Source organism: Opisthocomus hoazin, chromosome 8 (assembly GCF_030867145.1).
Source record: "Opisthocomus hoazin isolate bOpiHoa1 chromosome 8, bOpiHoa1.hap1, whole genome shotgun sequence".
Classification (NCBI taxonomy): Eukaryota; Metazoa; Chordata; class Aves; order Opisthocomiformes; family Opisthocomidae; genus Opisthocomus; species Opisthocomus hoazin.
Window position 1 is genome coordinate 39,324,905 of NC_134421.1, and position 11,871 is coordinate 39,336,775.

At 46.3% G+C, this 11,871-nt stretch overlaps 1 protein-coding gene and 1 long non-coding RNA gene across 14 annotated transcripts in view; one reads left to right on the forward strand and one right to left on the reverse strand.

Annotated features, from left to right (window-relative positions):
• ARID2 (AT-rich interaction domain 2) overlaps positions 1 to 760 on the reverse strand; it is a 107,340-nt gene extending 106,580 nt beyond the window's left edge. The window contains exon 1 of the mRNA XM_009943408.2: positions 86 to 760. Coding sequence (XP_009941710.2) covers positions 86 to 177 — 92 coding nt within the window. The 5' untranslated portion in view covers positions 178 to 760. The remainder of the gene's footprint in view (positions 1 to 85) is intronic.
• Positions 761 to 2,502: 1,742 nt separating this feature from the next.
• LOC142362178 (uncharacterized) overlaps positions 2,503 to 11,871 on the forward strand; it is a 46,046-nt gene continuing 36,677 nt past the window's right edge. For 11 of the 13 annotated variants that reach the window (XR_012764766.1, XR_012764762.1, XR_012764763.1 and 8 more), the window contains exons 1-2: positions 2,503 to 2,682; positions 3,503 to 3,545. This is a non-coding gene — a long non-coding RNA (uncharacterized LOC142362178). Of the gene's footprint in view, positions 2,683 to 2,834; positions 3,118 to 3,349; positions 3,463 to 3,502; positions 3,546 to 11,871 lie in introns of those variants that run through there. The other 2 variants (XR_012764760.1, XR_012764764.1) reach the window with 2 other exon arrangements.

Sequence of the window (11,871 nt, forward strand, 5' to 3'; positions counted from 1 at the left end):
TGTCCTTCAGGGAAGGGGCTGGAAGTTGGATCTGGTCGGTTTAAAAGCCTCCCCCCCTCCCGTTCCATCTCCCCATTTTCCTCACCCTCTGCTGTGGTGAAACTGCCGCAGCTCGTCCAGGAAAGCGAGTCCCTTTCTCCGCTGGTCTGCGTGGTTTTTACCCGTCGAATTTGCCATTTTTGTATTAAAAAAGGTTCTCGTAAAAAAAAAAAAATCCAATTAAAAAAAAAAAACCGGCCGACAACAACAACAACAATCCCCGGCTCCTCCTTGTCTTTAAGAGACCCAGGTGCCCGTGCTCGGCCGGGGATCAGCCATGGAGAGGGGCTTGTTTAAAAAAAAGTTTAAAAGGAATAAGGGAGCCCAGAGAGTGTGGTAATTGCGAGTCCTGTCTCCACACAACGCACAGGCGAAGAGGCAGGGAGGGAGAGGGGCACCTCTCGGCAATTCCTCCTCCCGCTGCCGCTGCCTCTCTCTCTCAGCACCACAAACCCAGCCGATCCAGCCTGCACATGAGACTCAACATGGTGCTGCTGGATCACACAATGAATTGGGTTACTGTTGTGGTGGGGTGGGGGGGGGGGTGGGGGGAGCCGGAGTGAGGTATTGACAGTGTGCGTGTGTTACGGCCGCGGCTCCATGCGATCTCCCTCTCCCTCGCTCGCTCCCTCACACACACACTGTACGGCGGCGGCGGCGGCGGCGGTGGCGGCGGCAGCGGGATTCACTTCTCTCCTCTCTCAGACAAAAAGATCTGAGGCCGCCGTGCTTCTGCCTGGACGAGAGCGCAACACAGCGGGCCCCGGAGGCCGGTGCCGGTACTGCAGAAGGCAGCTCCAAAGGCAAAAGCCAGCGCAGCCCCAGCAAGCAGTTCCTGGCGGGGAACAATAGGCTCCTCTCGCCGCTAAGGGCTCATCTGCAATGTGCCGCAAACTTCACACAAAGCCGGGCGGAAAGAGGCGAGGGAGAAGGAGGAGAGGGGAGGAAAAAAACGGCTACTACCGGCTGTTCCGGGGCCGGGGAGAGGGCCCTCCCTCGCCGGACTCGCACCGCTCGGCCTCTCCGCTGGCTGGCGGCGGCGGCGGCGGCGGCGGGGGAGTGGGGGGAGGGCAGGAAAGGTGGATTTGGAAAGCGGGGCCGAATTTTTTTAATTGGACTAGACCCAACGCCCTGAGTTCAAGGGGAGAGAACACAACAACTGAAGGGGGCACTGGCGGGTTTGGACTTTCGCAAAACTTTCCGAGTCCCCCGGGCCGGGGTGTTCCCCAGGGCAGGAAGTCGCCCCGGATGGCGCGGCAGGGGCGGGGGGGGCCCCAGGAACCCTCCGGTTCGGGAGCAGGGGGGTTAACGCTCCCCGGAGGAGGGCGCCGAGCGCTCCCTCGAGCAGGGGCTGCGCGGGAGGGGGGGGGGGGGCTGCCAGCGGGGGCCCGGGCTCTGGCTCTGGCTCGCTCCATGTTTGTTTTTCCTTCTTGGAGATGGCACGGCCTGTAATCAAAGTGCTTTAGGACCGCTGTAGTCAATCTAAGCCACCTATATATTTATGTATATTGATGAAGGGACCGTGCAGCAGAGCGTTAGTGAAGGAGGAAGGTCTCTGCCCTCACCCTGGACGGGCAGTCGCCGACAGCAGCACTGCGGGCCGCTTTCCCCGCAGCCTGCGGTGCGCACGGTGTTTGTAAACACTCCTCTCCTGACAGGTTTCCCACACCGGGGAGCCCAGGAGAAGGCAGACCTGCACGCCAACCATGGCGCAGCCCGGGGCCGCCAGGGGTAAACGGGGGCGAGAAGTGGCCCATGTGGCGAGCGGCACCTTCCGTCCAGCCATTGCTCCTCAGGCAGGGCAAGTGGCGACCCGGGTGGGCGTCCGTCCTTCCCTGGCCGGCAGACGGGGCCGCAGGGAGACCTTGCTCCAGTTCAAGAGACTCTGGAGGAGCGTTTGCCCCCCGCAACCAATGCGTTGAAATGCAAGGCCGGATCCGGCCTTTATTTATTTTTTTTTTTTAAGTAAAACTCCTCATTAAAGTCAGTAAGGAGCTGTGTTTTAAAATCAATGGCACATTATGGCCCCAAGTGAGTACTTAAGAAGGAAAACTATAATTCCTTTCTACTCCATGTACTAACTTACTTCAGGAAATAAAAGATGATTTTTTTTTCAAAGAAGGTATTTTTTTTTCTTCCCTTTGACTTGAGTGCCGTTTCAGCTCGAATACAGAGAATATAGAGACAGAGACACGGTGAGGTGCCTGGTAAGATTTGCCCTCAGCTCACACTTCGGGGGGGGGAGGGGAGGGGGAAAAGAAATCCCTCAGTTTCAAATTAATACTCTGTGTGAAGAATCACCCTCTCCGTGTGGCTGGAGCGGTGGTGCGTGAGTTTCAGTGCAAGAAACTGTAACATTAAGAGCCCCCCCCCCCCCCATTAGACCTGCAGCAGACCCTGGTCTGCAGCCCCCGCCCGCGACGCTCCGAGTTCCTGCTATCTCAGCAGCAGCGAGCGTGAGGCTCCCAAAGCCAGGATAACGTGGACCAGGGAGGTGTGAAACGAGCGACTGGGGGGCTAAATCGCTCTTTCGGACAGAGGCGGCCGAGCCCTCCTTGGCGGGAGGGCGGCGGTTTCTCACGGCGCCTCGGAGCCTCCCCGGCGAGCAGGGGGTCTCCCCTCGGCGAGGGGCGGTCGGCAGAGGTGAGTGGCGCGGAGTGGAGTGGGGGGCCGAGGGGAGGACAGGCGAATTGCGTAGCAGGGCTAGGTGGGTTTCCACGCCAAGCGCAGCAGTTGCGCGCGGTCCCTTACGTAACCGCCAGCTGGGGATTCCCTGGAGGGGGTCACTGTTCAACCATCACACAGACCCCGGCCGCCGCTCCGGCGCGCCTGGGCGGCCGTGGCCGCCGCTACTGAGGCTGCGGCTGCAGCTGGCGCGGCGGCTCCTCACAAAATGGCGGCGCCCATGGAAGCGGCGGCAGCCCCATTTTGTGCCCGGCAGAGCCTGTCAACACAACGCCGACTTGGCCAGGGCTGAGGAACAGAAGGCGGCGGCTCGCCCGCGTTACGGAGAGCGGAGGGAGGAGAGCGAAGGATTTCACCGCCCTCCCGCCGCCGAGAGGAGACTTTCTATCAAGTGTGCGCGCTGGGGGAGGGAGAGGAGGGCGGTGAAGGGGGACGCGAGCAGCGGGCGAGTCAGAGGCTGCCTTGTCCCAGTGCGGAGCTGCCGGCGCTGCGGCGCGGGGGAGGGGAGGCGAAGGCAGGCGGCCTTGGCGCTGCCCGCGCCGGCTCCGCCGCTCGCCGGGATCCGAGGGCTGGGCGGGGGGAGCGGCCGGCGGCGCGGGGCCCGGGGCGGGCGCGGCAGCCGGGCGGGAGGCGCTGCGCCCCGCTCTGCCCGGGCGGGCGGGCCGGACCGTGCCCGCCGGATTGCGGCGGACCTGTCATGGCTGGCGGGACGATCTGGCTCCTTCTGTAGCTAACTAGGTCACTGTCAGCGCTTAATGACTGTTTTGTTTCATTTTAGTGCGTGCCTTATGAATAAACCGGCTATTAGGCTGATGCTTCAGGTAACACTGTCCAGCACCAAGGTACAAAATGTCTGCATTGGGCTCTGGTCTTGCGGTGCCAGCTTGGTAATAATTACTGTTTTGCATCGGCGGTGTCTTGGTTCTTACAGCTGGGTTCTTCAGCTTGTGGCTGAAAGAGGGGGGAGACCCTCCATGACTGGGTTGCGAAGCTGGTACTGGTGTTGTTACGCCGCCGGTTTTGTGGGTTTTACATTGGCGGGGGCTCCCCGCTTTTTTTGCGGGGAAGAAAGGTCTTGTGAATTCAGGCTTTTTTTTTTTTTTCCTGCTTTAACTGTCTTAATGTGCATGCATTTTAACGCTGTTAAATAAAGGTGACGACCTGTTTCTGGTGGAAGTGATAATTTTTAAATGCACGAAAATTACGCTGATACTTCAGAATTATGAAATATCTCTTGCTGCATATTAAAGAGACAAAGATTAAATGTAGGGGAAAAGGCAAGAAATCTTTCTATTTAGGAAAAAATAATCCTTTTATTGATCTCTGTATAGCACCTGTCAGTGCATTTTGAATTTCTTTAAATCGTAAAATAAAACCTGTACTGTTATAAACTGCATACAAATGTTTATAGTATACACTGAATTTCGGTGTGTAAATGTTATGTGTGGAATGAGCGTTCTTGCAGACAGACAGTGCAGATCCAGTAACTGAATTGTCGCTATTTAGTGGTGGTTGGGTGGTTTTTCGTCGGGTTTTTGTGTGTGTGTGTGTTGGTTGGCTTTTTTTTGTATTACTGTGCTAAGTAAATCTTTTGTTCTAATAGCTGTATCCTGTGTTGCAGCTTCACACTTTTTTGTTGAATCTTTAATGCTAAATTTTGTGCTTGTTACCTATCTGCCGAACTGCTGCTATCCAGAGAGCAGGCCATAGCTGCTCTTGTCAGTGTGCCACTGACTGCATTTGCTTTCTGATGGGTGAAAAGTATTCTTGCTCATTTCCATTTTCATTTCTGCTTGTGCTGCTCTTGAGTTGTGGCAACATTACATTTTGATTAGAGTAACTAGGATCACTAGCTGAATGCTGCTTACATTAAACAGTAAACTGCAAATCCATAGAAACTGAAATTTGTGTATTTTATTTGTTTGTGTGTATATGCCTGTGCGTCTATATGTTTGCTGGTGAAGAGAGTAAATTTGCTATTAAGATTGCAGACAGTTGTGTGTAATATAGGTGTGTTCTGAAAATAAACACAAGAATTACAGAATGCGCATCTGGTAGAGGACAAAGTGTCAGAAAGCCAGTGGTAAATTTTGGTGACATTCATCTCAGCCATTTTTAATAAAAAACTTCAAAGTGTTGGAGTTAACTGTATGTTAGGCTAAAGACTTCACTGTTTGCACAGCTTGCTGTGAAAAATGTACACTTAAACAAGGGGCGTTTACTCAGCAAGGTATTACTCCTGCCCCTTCTTACTGAATAATATTTTAAAATTCTTTATTACGTTTTAGTATGCTAGCTGTTTTTAAAGATGCTGCTGCTGCTTTGTGTAGTCTGTATGTGGCTAGTCTTCAATGGTACAGTATTAAGTCATAAATTAAGGATCTTATGCATGAAATTAAACGCTGAACAGTACAGCAAAGGTGGGAAGGCAGATGTACAATATTACAGGCTACTTTTGCACGCTTGTACAGAATTTCCCCTACAGTTAGTGGCACTGAACAACCCTGGCAGCCTTGGTTTTAGATAAACTTTAAAAATCAAAATTAATAAAATGCATTTACGTTGAACCAACTTCTTGTTTATTTAAATGACTTAGACACTTCCCTCCTAAATCTCTTAACGTGTTGTGCGCCTTCCTCATTTCAATTTATTTTTATGGTGTTACTACTCAGGAAATAAAACAGAAGGAAAAATGAGCTACACAAGCACTGTTGTAAATAAGTAAATTGATGAAACATTTTTAAAAATGTTATCTGTAATTACTGTAATTTTCCAATACTTGCTGTTCTTCACAAAGGTCCACCTCTTGGAATCAGTGAATTTTATGATCGTCTAAACTCTAAATTTAAAAACACTTCAAAGTTGAGGGTTTTTCAGTTGTGCAATGAAGTATGAAACATGAAGCAGGAAAACCCTAAATGCAACTGAAGGAGAAGTAAAAATAAATACGTGAATGCACTCCCACTTGATTTCAAAACTGCAGTGCTTTTGAAATTGTAATTCCTTTGTAGGTTCTGACTTATGTGTTCTGAACAGTTGGGGTTGGCAATACTTCAACAGTAAGTTTAGAAACATTATCAAATTCATATCCTTTTCTTACAGGCAAAAAATACTTGCTGCATTTCTTATCATACCTTTAATGCAGATTAGGGTTTCCAGGTTCTAGCAAGCATGGGTCTGCAGCACAGAAATCACAAATGTCTTGACAGCAAACTGGTGCGAGTTTTTTAAAACACAAAAACATTATTTGCACTTAGTAAATTACCTGTTTTAAGCGTTACTTTGTGATTACCTCTGTGTTTCTGTGACCTAGTGGATGGCACACTTCCTCTGCCACTATAGCTGTACATGTTTCCTGAAATAGCACTTGTGTGATTCATGTTTCTGGCTGGATGTGCGAAAGTTTGATTGAGATGCAAAACTGAGAGAGTTCTTCTGAATGTTGAAAAGGAACTGTGCTCAGAAATATGGAAACGACCTGGTTAAATTTGGCTCAGACTTTAAGGGTTGCCTTAGAGCAAGAATCATGGTATCACACACTGGTGGGGAAGGTCTAGTTAACTTAAAAGAAACCCAAACCTACTAACTTCGTAATGTTTGTTACTAGTCCAACTGCTGAAATGCTACTAGTAGGAGAGTTCTTAGTATTGCAGATCTGCCAGCAATATTTGCTTGTCACGTAGCACTGTCTCATCTTTGTATTTTTATCAATTCAAATGGCAGTCAACAGTAGCTAAAAATATGTAGAAATTTCTCTGAGTAAGCGGTTGCCTTAGTTAACTTTTATATAGGCATAAATAAAAAGGGAAGTAGTTTGTGCAACTGTGAATGCGTGGACAGACAATACATGTGACAATTTATGTATTTCAATATAATACATGCTGCAAAAACTTTTCCGAAAATTTAAGGCATAAATGAAGGAAATACTGATTAAATAACATTTAAACTAACCAATCTATTGACATTGCCCAAGCAAATCGGATACTTAAAGGAAGTGAAAGCAGATGACTACCCAGAGAGATGCGCTTTTGAAGGAGAAAATTTGTTGTTTAATTATGATTCTCAGTCTATCTGTTGGTTGATCTACTTAGTATGGATTTGGTGTTACAGACTGCTGATAGATGAGCAGCGTTGCGTTGAATGGTGTTGCATTGAATGGTGTTGCGTTGCCCAGATAAAAGGAAGTACCTCGATTCTCAGACTAACTGAAAAAAAACAAAAATCTCAAACTTGCTGCGTTGGTGAAATGCTGATGGGACACCTAACTTGAAAATCACACTTAAAATGTTGCACTTAAAACTGTTTAACTACAGTAGTGTCGAACATAACCAAAAAAAGCTAGTGAGAAACAGTTTTTGAGGTTATTTATGTAGAAAGGGCTATCAAATGTAGTCAAGTATCAGTTCCTGTTGCTTGCAGTAACGTGATAGCATTTGAAGCTCTCGGGGGAATCTATGACTCTGTTAATCTACAGATGTTATAACAATGTTTATTAGGCTGAGCTGCTACAATTTCTGAATTTTGAACCTTAACGTACGATCTGTCTTAACACAGAATCTTGTTGCAAACAGGATAACAGAAGTTGCTTAGGACAAAGCAGAAGAAATGGAGTGTATATATGCTCCTGTATCTTCCATCAGTTCTTAGTCTTGGGGCTTCCAGAGCTGCAGGGATCACGATGAGAGCGACCGATACACAGAGCTGGGGGAGTGTCTGGTTGTGAGCTGAGATGTACCTAGTACTGTTTAGAGAAGAGTGAGCACAGTCCGCCAACCCCTTACCAAGAGGCAAAAGTACAGCCTGTGGGTATTTGGGGTAGCGGCGTTCAAACGCGTTACGCAAACCCGTCTGCTTAGCCCTGTCCTTATCTAGCTTGCGTGCAGAGTGGGGAACCTGCAGGCCGGGGAAAGGTCTCTTCCCTCTCTGAGACTCTCTTGCGTGTGTTGGCGTACAGCACAGAAGCTGGAAGAATTCTTGCAGTCCTGCTGAAGAAGGAAAAAGGGAGATGAAAGAAAATGTGGGCTCAGGCAAGGGAGTGAGGAAAAACTGTTAATTTGGGGTGGGGCAACCTCCTCTCTAGGGGGCTTTCAGCAGTGTCACAGGCAACTTCTGCAACTTCAGATATGTATCTCCTTAGATGCAGTTACCATACAGTTTGTTTCTGTCTTTTACTGATTCAGGAATGTTTAGTACTGCAGCTATTCACACTTGATTTGTGATCTGAAGGCTTTCCTTATTGTTGCAAGTATTTTATTTCAGTTTCTTGACCACAAACTTCCAGTGATTTCAGTCACGTGCTGCAACGGGGGCTGCTTGTAGTGAGTTTCTGAGTGTAAACAGCAGTGCCCTGAGCTTACAGTACGGTCTCTCAGAATGAAACTTCTTCCTGTCTCATTTCATCCTTCATCATGTTACTCTAGTGTTAGTTCACAAAGTCAAAACAGATTTTTTTTTTTTCCAATGCTACAAGTTTAACTAGATTTCTAAGACAATAAAAGTAAAACTGTCTGTGGATGAAACCCTTAGAATAGAATATTCTGTGTCATTTGTTACCTCTAATGTCTGGGCTCACTCTTCACTTTGCTTTAGGAAAATGAAATGATGTCATAGTTTTTCCTTCAAGAGGTTGCCAAGCTATTACAGAGCCCCCATGGCGTTCCTTTGGAATTAGTTGTGCTTAGCACTTAGGAAATGCAGTTGTGTGTCCTTAATCCAGGTGTTTGTGTCATGTTTGCAGTACTGTACAGAAATTATAGTTCATATTTGATAGTGCATGTTTCGCCATGTTGTTTAAATATTATGCTAAGGAATCTCCTTTTGCCAAAAATATGCTAATTAAGCTTTCAAAGATATTTTTTAATGATCTTTTTTTAAAGTTTGTGTAACTAGCTACAGCCAAGTTCATGTTGGGATCAATTTACTTATTTCTAGAACAAAATATATAGACATTTGATTTTTTTTTCATCTGTCAAAGAGTTCTTGACTTCAAATAAAAGTCTTAATAGTTTCCATCTGCAACTGAACATTAAAATTGTGTATAATTACATACAAACATTAACATATAAACATATAAAATGAAGGTTGAAAAATTCAGTGCTCATTACTTATGAGTTTTCCATCTGTGTGATGTCATGCATGTGTATTATGATAGTCCTTAATTACATGATCACTTTTTTTTAACATACAATCCTTCAGTTTGAGATGGGTCCTGCTCAGTGAATTAAAAAAAGAGAAGTTATACCTCTGCATGTGCACAATGTTTAAATGCTTATCTCAATACAGTTGTGGTTGGTGGGTTGGTTTTGGTTTTTTCTTCATTTTCTTACAGCCTTTTCTAGAGTAACCATAAAGAGAGTATCTGAGGGCTCATACTAAAGAGTTCCCAAAATACATCACTGTAATGTTGAGAAAGCGAAGACATCGGAGGAATTCAATACAAGAATGGATGCTAGTTTGGTGTGTTCTTCATATAATCAGAGCACAGTTGCAATGGATATGATTTACAGGTTATTTGAGACTAGAGATAGTTAGCAACAGGAGTGCTAGACGTAACTTTAGAGCCCATTCAGCCGTAGGCTTTTTCATGATCTTAGAACGACAGCATGCACACACATCTGCGTTATTAGGGCTTTCCTAGCAGTGCAAGATTGTTGTGATGCTCTGTTCTCTGAAATATTTACAGTGCTCAGAGGCTGCAGTCGAGAAGGCTGCATACGTCTGGTAGATACTGCTCGGTATTTCTGCCCGTAGTTTCCAGAGGTTCTAATTTGGAACTCGGAAAATGAGAAGCATTTCGTTAGAGGCTACCAGTTCGATGCAAGAAGTGCGCTGCTCTGTGTAAATCCCCGATGAAGGCAGAAACAGCAGTGGGGTGTACCCAACAGGTTGCGTTTGCTGTCGCCTCCCACCACCACCCACCCACCTTCCCATCCCTCCCTCCCAGGCCTGCCGCTGGCTCCCTGCGCTGACCTGGGTCTGGGTGCCAGAAGAGGGAGCACGGAGCACAGCGGAGCCCCAGCCCTGACGGCTGCCCCCCTGCTGCCTCAGGTAGGGGTAACCACTAGCACCAACCTGCAGCATTGCTGATGCCACAGAATTTTTAGAAAACTCAGCTTCCAGCTCTTTCTTTAATATTTATTTTTTTTCTGTGCGTGTGCAACTTGAGATTCAAAAGCTTATTGCTTCATCATGATGTTCAATAGGAAAACTGCCCAAAAGGCATATCCTTGATTCAAAGTCTACTTGCCCACTAAATTTCAAATTCTCTCTTTAAAGTAAAGACCTTTTCAGGTACATTAAGAGAGCTTTTTCTGTACTTGAGTGAAAATGGGATGTTTTTTTCTCTCTTAGTTTCATACTTACATTCTTGTTGAAAATTTCTATTGAAAACATCAGCTTGAGGCAGACACCTGGCCTGGAAAACTTCATCCCAAGTAGTTTTTAGGTTCAGAAAAAACAGTATGTCTTCGGTTGTTTCTTCTTATAAGGTGTCTTGGAACCTGGAGTCCTATCGAAATTAAATCCTGAAAACATAGCGTAGAAGCTATTTGGCTCTATTTGTATTTACAGTCACTATATGCAGTGTGATTGCAAAATATTTGTACACTGGGCGCAAATACAGGAAGTCAGCTATCCGGTGATATGCTCAGCTCAGTCCAGCATAATTACTCAGAATAGCACTGCCCAATACAGAGTCAGTGTATGAAAAGACAGTAGCAAGCCCTATACTTGTAATCCAAGTAGTAAAAATGTTCCTTATGGTGGTGATTTTGGTGCTAGCTTCCTCAAACGGACTTAGGGCTCTGAGTAGCTGAAGTAGTTGTGTTGCATTAGGTACATTATCTGAGCCTTCGGTAGTGCCTGAGCTGTGTCCCTCTGCTAGGCAGAGCTGTGGTCACTCCATTTAGTCCTAACGGTTGTTACAGAAAGCCAGTCCACGACTGGAACAGCTTGATCAACTAACTGGGTGTCCTGGGAGAATTCCCAAAGGATTACTTAGTTTGCTAATCTCTGCTGAAGGGCTTCTGGTGGCTTCATTGCTAACAAAGGCTTAGCCTAATAAGTACCACCTCCTATTTCTTTTTGTTTGTTTGTTTAATTTTTAAGAAAGGAGTGCCTGAGGAATGGCTAGTGGGCATAACGTTTAGAGCTGTTTTGTCCTCACTGTGGTACTACTGGCTTCAGTCAGGTGTGAGAATGATAGAAGAGCTTTACACAGCTGTTTGCTTTATTTGCCCTTACCCTGTCCCCATCCCATGCTCACAAAATGGCGGGGACGTGTCTTCTAGCAGTATAATTAGAACACAGAGCACTACTTTATGGTCACATGCCTCTTACTGGGGGGGGAGCCACAAAGAACCTCCAAAACAAAACAAAATAAACCCCTATGGTTGAGGGAGAGGGACGGCTTTCCATTTCCTTTTATATGATCTTCATAAGCACGGTTTCTGCAGAATTGAGAGTTTTCTGGCTTAAAGTTAATAGTATTGTTCTATAAAAAAATCTTCATTGAATATTCCTAGGTATATGGATATTATACTGAACATTTGTTAACAGCGAAAGATCACCAAAAGTCTGCTTTTCGGTGCTGTTATGGTCCTGGGAGAGATGCAGGAAGGAAAACCTGGGTTTGGTTTGTTCTTCCTGGTTTCAGTGGCAAGTTGCAGTTCCTGGGTATAGAAGTCAGTGAAGCTGACTTCTTCTGTGTGCCTGCAAGGGGTTCCATGCCAGCTGGAGAGAAACAGGCACTTTTCAAACAAATCATTGAAGCAGCTTCAGTATTTTTCAACATCTTTACATGGAAAGCGAGGAGATGTGATGTTTGCAAATTTTTGAAGCAAAAATGAGCAGGATTTTAGATGGCCTTTTAGGTAGTGCAACAGATCTTCCCCTGCTTTGGTAGGTGGTAAAACTCCACCACAAACGAGATGCTGTGCAGTCAGTGGCCTTCTGAAAAGCTGTCGTGCATACTTGAAGACTGCAGCTCTCCAGGTGTCTTGAAATGAGTTGTCCTGCCTGATGAAGGAGTTTCTCTGAAGTTTCCCCTTTGTCCGGTGCCACAGCAGAGTACTGCTCACTGGACGTTAGGAACAAATTTAAAAACAGGCAAAGCAAAGCCACCGAGCAGTAAATAGTAAATCTTGCTAA